The sequence below is a fragment of the Hordeum vulgare genome, chromosome 5H (genome assembly GCF_904849725.1).
Source record: "Hordeum vulgare subsp. vulgare chromosome 5H, MorexV3_pseudomolecules_assembly, whole genome shotgun sequence".
In the NCBI taxonomy this organism is placed as follows: Eukaryota; Viridiplantae; Streptophyta; class Magnoliopsida; order Poales; family Poaceae; genus Hordeum; species Hordeum vulgare.
In genome coordinates, this window is record NC_058522.1 from 384,101,037 (window position 1) to 384,114,531 (window position 13,495).

Consider the following 13,495-nt stretch of genomic DNA (forward strand, 5'->3'; position numbering starts at 1 on the left):
ATGGTGGACGTAGACGGCGGTCGTGCTTGCTTTCTTTGCATCTCAACGGACGGGCGGAGGCCGCTGCTGGACCCCGGCATGACATTGAGGTCGATGATGGATGAGGGAAGCAGGGTGGACAACGCGATCACGCCAACATCTGCGAGGGGCACTGTAGAGATTGGGCGACCGACTAATGACGAGTTGATGGATATACTTCTCGCCCCTTGTTGGTGACCCCAAGTGCAAGGTTGAGATGTAGTCAGCAGCAGATTTCCCTTACACGGGAACTGTAAGGTTTATCAAACCAGGAGGACTCCAAGGATCAACAAGTAGGTGTTCGCTGCTCTCGCGCTAGCATAAGACGTGGACCTGCACACACAATAAATAACTTTTCTCCCAACGATTTCAAAGAGGTTGTCAATCTCTCCGGCCTTGTAGTTTGCAAAGGATCAAAACACAAGCGGGAATAGAGATAGTGATTACAACGGAAAAGTAAATAAAAATAGTAAATGATGGAGGTGTAAACAATGGTGGTAATATGGACCAGAGTCCCATAATGTTCACTAGTGATGTCTCTCTCCCAAAAGACGATAAACAACTATGCTGGGTAAACAAATTACAGCTGGGCAATTGACAGAATTATAAACGCACCACAATGCTAATCATGCTACAAGAAAGTTAGAGGCTCAAAAGTAATGGGCAGTACGCCAATACAAGTAGACCGTTTATCCATCAGCATCTACTCTCTAATCATCCACCTTGAGATATCTATCCAGAACATCTCGCTGGTATTAAGTTGTGAGCCACGTCCAAAGTGTAAACTCAAAGCAACGGACAACTGCATTAACGAACTTTGCGTAAGGTAAACAATCCTTGCAACCATGGTTACAAGCACCGTCGTTTTCTCCCTGGTGGCAACAACACATCCCCTAGTCTCATGTTTCTGTCACTCAAGCTAGACATCAGGGGGCATGAACCCACAATCATGCATAACGCTCCCTCTTAAAGTCACAATCTACTACTTGGCCAAAGCAATAAAAAGCAACGGAGAACATGCATGAATTACTCAAGAACATAATATAAAAGGAGAACCAAATATATAACTCATCACAATCTGAACATAATCTCATAATCCATCTAATCCCAGCAAACTCAGCATAGCAACATCAGGTAAATTACATAGATGCCTTGATCATGTAGGGCAGCTCACAAGGGCTAAGCATTGAAGCACAAGATTGGAGAGAAGACATCACATAGCTACTGGTCATGGACCCATGGTCCAAGGAGGACTACTCACGGCACGTCCGGGAAGCGTCCATGGTGGTGGAGAAGCTCCCGGAGGTTAATCCTCCATCCGACAGGGTGCCGGGAAGAGGTCTTCTCGCGCTCCCGATCTCGAAAGCGCTACGGCGGCGGAACGATGGAGAAATTCGCGATTTTGGATATATCTTTAGGTTTTCCGTTCGAGGGGTACATAAAGGCCAAAGGAGGGCACCAGGGGGTGGACCAGCCGCCCAGGCGACCTGGTGGCGCGACCAGGAGGGGGCCCGCGCCAGGTGGCCGCCTGGGTGAGGCCTGGCTTCCCTCTGGCCCACCTTGGTGCTTCGTGAAGCTTCCGTCACGCTGATTTTTATATGTTTTTCTCGGGATTTTTGGGGCTTTGAAAATTGGGATAAAGTCCCTGCAATTAAAAGACATCAATAGACAAAAACTAGCACTAGGTGCACTGAGTTAGTAGGTTAGTCCAAATATGTGTAAAAATGTATGAAAGTGTAGCAAAACATATAACAATGTCACCCAAAAGAGCATGGAACAAACATAAACTATAGATACGTTTGGGATGTATCACCGACAATATATTTTACTTTAGACTCATTTTCATTAGTAACATGGATGGTGCTACAAAGCGACTTACGAGATCTCTCCCACTCCCACGACGACGTCTTCCCATACAACACCACACAAAAGAGGAGATAGTGGCATAACGTGCATTACGTATTCCTTCGAACCCAAACTTTTGGTGGGTTTCATTTCTAGGTTTTGGGATTAGGGAATTTTTCTAGGGTTAGGGTTTCAATGATGGGAAAGTTTTGCAAATTTCATTGATTATTAATTCGCCTCCTTGTAATTGCTTAATTCCATCTTAAAAAGTTATATTTTTTACATAAAAAAGATTATGGTCAAAGCTTTATGATATTAACATGATTAAATATCATGTTGGACTCACTCGTAGCAATGAGAGCCATGACAAGAACTAGCTACCCTAAACATCATTCATCAGCCTCCAGAGAGGGCAACTGAACTTAGGCATGCATGATCAATCTAAAGTAGGAACATTGATGGACAGTACTCTACCATATTAATTAGACCTATTACTTAAACATGACACTTCCTCTGTAACTTAATATAAGACATTTTGATAATGAGGAGCAATTGAACCATAAACATGCATGTGCAATTGAATTAAGCAATTTTAACATGCTCCCTCTTACCCTCTTTTTTTCACATGAAAGATAAGAAGGTAAGAGTTAATCAAACCCACTACTTAATGCAGTCAAAAACTCCGATCTATTTTATACTCTTACCTCTCATGTGAAAAGAGGAGGTAAGAGGGAACATGTTAAAGAAAGCTCTTAAGAGAAAGCAATAATTCCTCCTCCTAGGTTTACGAGGCCCATCTTAGTTTGGGTAAAAAATTGACCATAAATGGAATGTCACATTTTTTGTTCTCAGTAACACCTCGAGAGGGGCAAGAGTTCCTGCATTACATTAAGAAGAAGAGAATTGTCGTGTTAATCGGGATAGCAGGGCGAAACCCCGGTACACGCACACACACACACACACACACACACACACACACACACACACACACACACGCACGCACGCGCGCGCGCACACACACATGCGTGCGCGCGCATGCGCGCGATTGATTAAGGAACAACCGTGTAAAATACCCCGACCTCACGATTGATTTAGGGACAACCGAAAAAAACCCCAACCACATGATTGATAAATAGACAATCATGAAAAAAACAACAATCATTACGACAAACCACACCACCCACGAAGCGTTAGGATGCCACCAACACGGAGTAAAGCCACAATCATGTCACATAGGGCCACCGCCACACCGTCGCCCGGGCTACCACCCCGACATCCAGCGGAAGAATTCAAGGCCGTCGGCTCGACTTCCACCAACCCCACCGCCCTTGGGACAAACCAATGCAACATAACCGCTTTCAAATATAAATCCAGTAGAACACCTTTTTTAGAGCTATAAAGTAAAAAACTACTCAAACATGGCCTTTACAGTCACAGAGTATAATCATTAGGGCTAACACCGGTATCATTTCTGTGATGTAAAAAAGCATTCCTCCTTTTCGATGAAATACCTTGAGTTGCCTTTATCTGTCAAGAGGTTGAAGAGAATTCACTACCAGTCCCTCGAGGACAAGGTTGTGGGTGAGCTCATCCCTTGTGTGGGAAGGCACATTGCTTCAGCAGATCGGGCGGTGTTGGTTAAGTTGCTTCTGGCGGCGTTTGTTATCTACTACACAACGGTGTTAGATTTACCGGTGGAGGTCAAGAAGAAGATTGATGCCCTCAGACGTGCTTTCCTTTGGGCAGGTTGTGGAAAGCTCACAGGTGGCAAATGCAAGATAAATTAGGAACAAGTGTGCAAATCCAAACTGCATGGAGGCATGGGAATCCAATATCTTGACAAATTTGCCATCTCCCTTCGCCTCCGGTGGCTATGGGCCGAGTGGCTCCACCCGGACAATGGCTTGGGAACCCATTGTGATGACAACGACCAAAATATTGCAGCAACTACCAAGGTCCAAATTGGCAATGGCTTGCGTGGCATGTTTTGGGTATCTCCTTGGCTTGACGGGATTAGGCCCAAAGACATGGCCCCTAAAATATATGATTTGTACAAGAAGAAGAATTGCTCGGTTCGAATGGCTCTACACGACAATTTCTGGACTTCCCTGGTGGACATTCTTCGCGGCATCACCGCCGAACACCTCTTTGAGTTTGCCACCTTTTGGGATAAGGTCTCAAATATCCACCTCGACTTCCACACACCCGACACTATCACTTGGAAATTGACCACTGATGGACACTCTCGACGACGTCAGCCTACAAGGCGCAATTCTTTGGCCATACTTACGCAGATATGATACCGACCGTTTAGAAGATTTAGGCGCCTCCTAAATGCAAATTCTTTGGTTGGTTGGCAATCAACAATAGGATTTGCATAGCAGATAGGCTTTAGCATCGTGGGTGGCCAAATTGTAACCTTTATCCCCTATGCAAGTAGGTTCAAGAGTCGACGGCCCACCTTCTATTCCAATGCAGATACGCTATAAGGGTTGACACATGATCAAAGATTGGTTGGACTTCTATGATGTGCATCCTTCTGATTGGAGTGACGCGGCTTCCGTTAAAGAGTGGTGGAGCCATAATGCTACCAAGAAGACCCAATCACGAACCCCCCTTACTTCCTTGATGCTTCTTATCTTTTAAAAGTTGTGGAATGAGAGGAATGCATAGAATTTTCGTTATACTATCGTTTCGGTTGGAGTCAACGTCGCTAGGATTAAAGAGGAGATGTCACTTTGAAGCGTTACGGGGGCGAGACCAGGGCTGACCCATAGGCAGGGGCAACGGGGCGGCCCCCTGGGCCCTTGGGAGGGAGGGGCCCCGTCACAGGTAGTATTACATATATATATATATATATATATATATATATATATATATATATATATATATATATATATATATATATATATATATATATTAGTATATATTTTATTTAGATTCAGAAAAATAGGAGGAAGAAAAAAAGGCACAAACCCACAATATAGGTAGCTTTCCCGGACCCAAATAATCGGTCCCTAGTTCACTATGCTGTTGCAGCACTCCATCGATCTCCTACGGTCATCTCGCCTCCTCGGCTCCTACAAAAATCTTGCCTCCTCCGCCCCTCCCCCAAATTCTCCAATCCTGGAGAATAGCGTCGTCGCTCCCGTTCACTTCCAAATTCGAGATGGTGCTCCCATGCATCCATTAATGGAGACCGAGGATGGTATTCCCTTCCCCAATCACCTCTCATAGCATCCTCGGTGTTCCCCATCAATAGACGTTTGAGGCATCACCACATCAGAGATGGTACGTCTCCCTCCTTAGCCTAATCAAGTACTCTTTTCATTCGCTGTTAAACAAGCCGCCTCTCCGCTTCTGAATGCTCCACCTGACATCTTCAATTCTTCTCTTCCTAGTTCCTACTCTTTTGTTGGTCTGTTCTTCGAACCTTCATTGGATCCAGGGAAACTATATCGACAATTCGACATCAAGCCATATTCCCATACCCAAATGCTTTTGTTCCATGTATTAACAATTTTTCTGCAATTATTTGGCGACATGTGTTCTAACAAATGTTTATGTGTGAGAAAAGAAAGTGAAAAAAAACATAAATGGTTCAAGTTGCTATTAGTTTTGACAATGTTTTCATACTTAGAAGAGCAAGATTGATAGTCTCTTTGTGCAACTTAAGAATGCTCTTTTGTAGAACTATATTATTTTCATACTATTATGATGCAGTTCTCTCGATCATCAATCTATGCTATGTACATAATTGCTTTCGAAATATAATATATTCTTAATTTTTATTTGTATACAAGGACCCTATTTTGTCGTCTCGCCCCAGGGCCCGAATATGTATGGACCGGCCCTGGGCGAGACACTTGAGTAACATGATGCCGCGAGAGTGATTGTTCTAATTCGGCCATGGGTCTTAACCTCTTAAACTTCTCTATTAATCAATGAAAGCAACTTCTTGGAGTATCCCGTGCACGGGAGGGTGCGCTGGTGATGCAAGGGGAAGGTCGGCATACTCGCCCCTCTGCCGTCCTCAACCGCGAGAAAAAGAGACATGTCCAACATCAACGCGTACCCGGCGGAGAGCTTCGCGCGCGTCCGCCGTGGGGGTCGCCATGGCCGTCGCGCCTACCGCCGCAAAAGCCAAAGCACAGGACCGAGAAGGGGAGGGAAACAGGAAATATCTGGGGCGTTTGTGTTTGGGTTGGGCGAGGGGAAAAAAACGTTTCGCGCGGGTGGCAGGCCTCTAGCGACGTACGCGCAGCACATGGGGACGGGGTGGTCCGGCATATTTCACATGGAATAAATATTCCTTGGTGGATTCATCGGGGGCATTTATTCCGGTTGGACCTGGCACCCATCACCCATGGTTGATATAGCACGAATCGGATCTGCAGTCAAAACCCAACCATTTCACACCGATTTTCCCTCTCCGCCATCCTCTCCTCAGCGAGCGCGCGCGCCGCGGCTATAAACTCTCTCCGATCCAATCGCACGCCACCCTTGTACCCTAGAGCTGCAGCAGCAGCAGCAGCACCAGTCCTTCCGCCGACGCCTTCCTTCCTTCCTTCCTTCCTTCCTTCCTTCCCTCCCGTCGACCGGTGCGCAATCAATCAATCTCTTGCACGTTTTGATCGGTATCGATCGGAGGTACGAGGATCCAGCCATGCATTGTCGAGTGATCACTTGTTTTTTTTTTTGTTCTATCTAGGGCGCTCATGGTTGGTTACGTAGGGCGCTCCGATCCGATCCATGTCCAGGCGGCGGCAATGGAGCCCGCGGAGCTAGCCAAGATCATCTTCTCCAGGGTGCAGGAGGTGGAGCCCGACAACGTCAGCAAGATCGTCGGCTGCATCCTGCTGCGGGAGCCCGACGAGGATGAGCTCGTGCACCTCGCCTACGCCACCGACGCCGCGCTGCGCAACACCATCTACGAGGCCAAGGGCACGCTCGCCGCCATCTACGCCCGCTTCTCCGCCTCCCCGGTCCACCACTACCACCAGCCCGCCAACGGCATCGGCTACCAGCAGGTCTGCTCCCACCCCGCCGGCCTCCGCCATTTCTCCCCCGCCGTCCAGTACTGGCCGCCGGACTCTCCCCCGCCGCCGGAGAAGGAGTACGCGTTCGTCGACGCCGCCACCGCGGCCGCCGAACCCCACTACGGACTGCGCGGCGCCCGGCATTCTCTCGGCGACGGCGGCCTGGGCGGTGGCGGTGGCGGTGGCGGTGGAGGATACTACGCTGCTACAGGCTTTCCTCCGGCGACCGGCCGGCGGTCGAACGGGGTGTCCGCGAGACGGCCCTGCCATTACTTCTTCAAGGGCATCTGCAAGAACGGCCAGAACTGCCACTACTCGCACCACCAGGTGTACACGGACGGGTTCGCCGTGGACCACCACATTCACGGCGGGGCCACGCCGGGCTCGCTCGAGAGCCTGGAGATAGAGATCACGGAGCTGCTCCACTCCCGGCGCGGGCAGCCGGTGTCCATCGCGTCGCTGCCCACGCTCTACGGCGAGAAGTACGGCAAGGGGCTCCAGGCCGACGGCTACCTGACCGAGAGCCAGCGGCACGGCAAGGCCGGCTTCAGCCTCACCAAGCTGCTCTCCCGCCTCAACAAGATCAGGGTCATCGAAAGGTGAGTGCATGGACTCTGCACGTACGTAGACGTATATATCTTAGGTACGCGCATGCATGATCATCATTAGTTAGCCGAATCCGATGATGATGGATCCATTATACATGCATGTTGTTGCTGGAACCTGGAAATGTTGCACGTAGGCCGCACGGGCAGCACTCGGTGGTTCTCGCCGAGGACGCCGCCAAGTACTCCGACTGCCGGAGCGACAGGGGAGGGGAGATCACGGCCAGCTCGCACCAGATATACCTGACGTTTCCTTCCGACAGCAACTTCACCGAGGACGACGTCGCAAATTATTTTGGGTAATCATTCCCTGCCTTCATTGATCCATATTTTCATCAGATTCTCGACATGCATGCTTATGTGGTTCGTTTGTTGATTTGTGCGGCCGGCGGGCAGGCAGTACGGGCCGGTGCGTGACGTTCGGATCCCATGCCAAGACCAGCGAATGTTCGGGTTCGTCAGCTTCCAGAACCCGGAGACTGTGACGGCCCTTCTCATGCGCCGCAACCCGCATTTCATCTGCGGATCACGGGTCCTCGCCAAAGCATACAGAGAGAAGACTAAATGCATCAATGAGAGGTAACATACATACTATGCATACTCCTCATCCTGTCTTTCATTTTTTTTACACAGCAAACGAAACATGCACACAACTTACTGATTAATCTGTGCGGTGTGGACAGGACCAACAACAACAAGTCGACGACGCATTGCTATCCTTCACGCTGGATCGAGACAGATCCAGAGTTCTATCCAGGTACTACTATAGTACAAATAACAATGCAGTTTTAACACCGGGTTAAAATTTGTTAACACTAGCTGATGAACTAATCTGTTCGCAGCAGACCAGTATGATTCTCCAAGGCTGGAGAGGAGGCAACTGGCGCGCGACAGGCAGCAGCTGCTGGAGCTCGAGAGGAGGCACCTGGCCGGGCTCCGGGTAGTAGAGCCGCAGTGCGCCGCCTACTTCGACTGTAGCATCGGGGACGTCACTCCTTTCAGCTCCCAGTCCCAATCCCAGTCCGCAGGTCGGTTTGCTGGCTTGCTGCTGCCATTTGTGTTTCCACGACCAAATCAACTGCAGTATTTTCACTCTATTTCTTACCTTTCTGATCATCATATCTCGTCTTCAGGTTCCAAGGAAGTGGGTCGGACGATGGATCCCCTAGCCGCGGCTGATCAACTTGATGATATCGTCTCAACCAGCCAGAGCCAGGCCCCTCCCATACATGCAAACAACAGCTACGATGACCAAGAGAGGTACTCACTAGTAGTTTCTCAAGTGGCATTACCTGGTGTTGATCTAATCGAGCTAGTTCGCCGTTGTTCATCCCATGACTCTGTTTCTGATCGCAGCAACCAGATTGAACTCCTCCCGGAGAGCCCATTCGCATCGTCGGCGCCTACTGGCAACGGCATATGAACAGGCAGGCAAAGAAAAGAAACACGAACTACCACTCTGGACCTTCGGTTGGTATCTATGTTCAGGTCCCAGCGATGGATGACAGACAGACAGCATTGTAGTACACACAGGAATCAGCAAAGCAACCGTTTGTTTTTCTGTAGATAGAGGCGGACAGAGTGCAGAGACACAAGACACAGTTTCGAAATAACTAAAAAAAAGGTGACACATGAAAGAGTGAATCATTTCATACTTTACTAGCACATTCGAAATGGCGAGGACAGTTGCAGAATAGACACAGATACAAATGTGTAGTCTGACCACAATGAATAGTCATATGCCAAATAGCTGTCCTGAAATAAGACAGGAGATGATGATACATGTTATCTTTTAGTGTTTTTGACTTCATTTTGATAGGGCGGGAAAATAAACAGGAACATTAGCTAGCATGTGGTGTTACTTCTGTAATAAATACAAACACAGGTGATCTGTTCAGCTTTATATGTTACCATTGATACTTACGGCATTCCTTTTTTGTATCATGCTTTGCTTTTATATAAGTTGTTATAAAAGTTATTTTGTTTCGAATGCACGATAATTTACTGCCGTCCAGTATAACAAATGACATATGACTGATGTATAGGCAGCTAGAAATGAGCATATAACTAGACCTAAAATTAAGCAAATAGCAAACATAGAACAAACCGTAACTATCCGTTCGGTTCAATCATCTCGTGCAGTATTCAACTGATTCTTGCAATTGCAAGAAAACCAAATATTATCCCGAGCCAACCAACACTGGTAGAAAAAGAGGCTTCCGTCCAGCCCCATAAGTCGCGACACTGTAGGAACCGCGACTAATGATTTCTTTAGTCGCGGTTCGGCAGACGAACCGCGACCAAAGGCCTGGGCCAGGGCGCTCGGTGGCCAGCTGGTGCACGTGAGGGGCTTTAGTCGCGGTTGGCCAGGCCAACCGCGACTAAAGGTGCCCAAAGGCCTTTAGTCGCGGTTTGCCATGCCAACCGCGACTAAATCTCCTCCCCTATAGATACCAGTTCAGCACACTCACTTAGCCATTTGGTGCCACTTCTCTTCACAAGCTTCACAAGGGGGTGTAAGTTTGCTTTTGGTTCCTCTTATGCACACAAGGTGTTTGATGAAATGCCCCAAGAGCGTGAAACAAACATGATATGAAGTGTTGGAGCCACACTTGAGGTTCCTCATTTATTTTTTCCTCCTCGATCGCGGTTAGCAACTTGAACCTTTCATGCATGTGTGTCATTGATAAAATATATATGCATGTGTGTTGTTCATTGTTTAATTTCTATTGTTTATAGCTAGTTAGTTTAACAAATGCATGATGGTTAATTATATATTTTATATTATAATAATGCAGATGAATCGGCAATGGATGTACGGTAACCGACTCTCCCGCGAATTCACTACGGGTTTGAAAGATTTCCTCGTAGTGGCTAATGCGAACAAGCAGAAGGGTTTTGTTATTTGTCCATGTGTTGACTGTAAGAATCAGAAGGGTTACTCTTCCTCAAGAGAAGTTCACCTGCACCTGCTTCGGCACGGTTTCATGCCAAGCTATAATTGTTGGACCAAGCATGGAGAAAGAGGGGTTATAATGGAAGAAGATGAAGAAGGGGATGATTTCATGGATGAAAGCTATCTTGCTCATTTCGGTGATACTTTCATGGAGGATGCTGAAGGTGAAGGGGAAGGTGAAGGGGAAGGTGAAGGTGAAGAAGAGGCACGTGATGAGACCGTTGATGATCTTGGTCGGACCATTGCTGATGCACGGAGACGCTGCGAAACTGAAAAGGAGAGGGAGAATTTGGATCGCATGTTAGAGGATCATAGAAAGTCGTTGTACCCCGGATGCGATGATGGTCTGAAAAAGCTGGGCTGCACACTGGATTTGCTGAAATGGAAGGCACAGGCAGGTGTAGCTGACTCGGCATTTGAAAACTTGCTGAAAATGTTGAAGAATATGTTTCCAAAGAATAACGAGTTGCCCGCCAGTACGTACGAAGCAAAGAAGGTTGTATGCCCTCTAGGTTTAGAGGTTCTGAAGATACATGCATGCATCAACGACTGCATCCTCTACCGCAGTGAATACGAGAATTTGAATGAATGCCCGGTATGCACTGCATTGCGTTATAAGATCAGAGGCGATGACCCTGGTGACGATGTTGAGGGCGAGAAACCCAGGAAGAGGGTTCCCGCCAAGGTGATGTGGTATGCTCCTATAATACCACGGTTGAAACGTTTGTTCAGGAACAAAGAGCATGCCAAGTTGTTGCGATGGCACAAAGAGGACCGTAAGTCGGACGGGGAGTTGAGACACACCGCAGATGGAACGCAATGGAGAAAGATCGACAGAGAGTTCAAAGATTTTGCAGCTGACGCAAGGAACATAAGATTTGGTCTAAGTACAGATGGCATGAATCCTTTTGGCGAGCAGAGCTCCAGCCATAGCACCTGGCCCGTGACTCTATGCATCTACAACCTTCCTCCTTGGTTGTGCATGAAGCGGAAGTTCATTATGATGCCAGTGCTCATCCAAGGTCCGAAGCAACCCGGCAACGACATCGATGTGTACCTAAGGCCATTAGTTGATGAACTTTTACAGCTGTGGGGCAGACCTGGTGTCCGTGTGTGGGATGAGCACAAAGAAGAGGAATTTGACCTACGAGCGTTGCTTTTCGTAACCATCAACGATTGGCCTGCTCTTAGTAACCTTTCGGGACTGTCAAATAAGGGATACAATGCATGCACGCACTGCTTACATGAGACTGAAAGTGTACATTTGCCAAATTGTAAGAAGAACGTGTACCTTGGGCATCGTCGATTTCTTCCGAAAATTCATCCAGTAAGAAAGAAAGGCAAGCATTACAACGGCAAGGCAGATCACCGGCCGAAGCCTGCGGAACGCACTGGTGCTGAGTTATTTGATATGGTCAAGGATTTGAAAGTCATCTTTGGAAAGGGTCCTGGCGGACAATCAGTTCCGAAGGGAGCTGACGGGCACGCAGCCATGTGGAAGAAGAAATCTATATTCTGGGAGCTAGAATATTGGAAAGTCCTAGAAGTCCGCTCTGCAATCGACGTGATGCACGTTACGAAGAATATTTGCGTGAACCTCCTAAGCTTCTTGGGCGTGTATGGGAAGACAAATGATACAAAGGAAGCACGGCAGGACCAGCAACGTTTGAAAGACCCTGATGACCGGCATCCGGAATGGTTTCAAGGTCGTGCCAGCTACGCTCTGACCAAAGAAGAGAAGGTCATCTTTTTTGAATGCCTGAGTAGTATGAAGGTCCCGTCTGGATTCTCGTCCAATATAAAGGGAATAATAAACATGGCGGAGAAAAAGTTCCAAAACCTGAAGTCTCACGACTGCCACGTGATTATGACGCAATTGCTTCCGATTGCTTTGAGGGGGCTCCTGCCGCAAAATGTTCGAGTAGCCATTGTGAAGCTATGTGCATTCCTCAATGCAATCTCTCAGAAGGTAATCAATCCAGAAGTTCTACCACGGTTACAGAACGATGTGATCCAATGTCTTGTCAGTTTCGAGCTGGTGTTCCCGCCATCCTTCTTCAATATTATGACGCACCTCCTGGTTCACCTAGTCGAAGAGATTTTCGTTCTCGGTCCTGTATTTCTACACAATATGTTCCCCTTCGAGAGGTTCATGGGAGTATTAAAGAAATATGTTCGTAACCGTGCTAGGCCAGAAGGAAGCATCGCCAAGGGCTATGGAAATGAGGAGGTAATTGAGTTTTGTGTTGACTTTGTTCCTGACCTTAAGCCGATTGGTCTTCCTCGATCGCGGCACGAGGGGAGACTAAGTGGAAAAGGCACGATCGGAAGGAAATCAACGATATGTATGGACGGCCATTCTCTGACTGAAGCACACCACACTGTACTGACCAATTCCAGCTTGGTGGCTCCGTACTTTGAGAAACACAAGAATATTTTACGCTCGGACAACCCGGGGAAGCCTGAATCCTGGATTAGGAAGGCCCACATGGAGACTTTCGGCAGTTGGTTGAGAAAACATTTAATGAATGACAATGATGTTGTAGATCAGCTGTACATGTTGGCCAAGACACCATCTTCGACTATAACGACTTTCCAAGGGTACGAGATAAATGGGAATACATTTTACACGATCGCCCAAGATAAAAAGAGCACCAACCAAAACAGTGGTGTCCGCTTTGATGCAGCAACCGAGAATGGGCAAGAGGTCACATATTATGGTTACATAGAGGAGATATGGGAACTTGACTATGGACCCTCCTTTAAGGTCCCTTTGTTCCGGTGCAAATGGTTCAAGCTAACAGGAGGTGGGGTAAAGGTGGACCAGCAATACGGAATGACAATGGTGGATTTCAACAATCTTGGTTACCTTGACGAACCATTCGTCCTAGCGAAAGATGTCGCTCAGGTTCGGGCGCAAATGGATGTGATGAAGAAAACCGTGAGTGTACTATTAGCCGAAAGAGATGTTCGGGCGCAGCATGAAGATCACCCAGCGGATCTCGGAAGCCAGCAGCGGAGAAGCAGCGTGG

At 47.7% G+C, this 13,495-nt stretch overlaps 1 protein-coding gene across 1 annotated transcript; it reads left to right on the plus strand.

The window, feature by feature from the left end:
• Positions 1-8,930, plus strand: LOC123396748 (zinc finger CCCH domain-containing protein 54-like). Its single transcript, XM_045091591.1, has 10 exons — positions 1-153; positions 5,815-5,931; positions 6,573-6,749; positions 7,230-7,501; positions 7,645-7,806; positions 7,904-8,086; positions 8,191-8,264; positions 8,353-8,535; positions 8,641-8,767; positions 8,864-8,930. The coding sequence occupies exons 1-10, from the start codon at positions 1-3 to the stop codon at positions 8,928-8,930; spliced, it is 1,515 nt and encodes a 504-aa protein (XP_044947526.1).
• Positions 8,931-13,495: the final 4,565 nt, after the last annotated feature.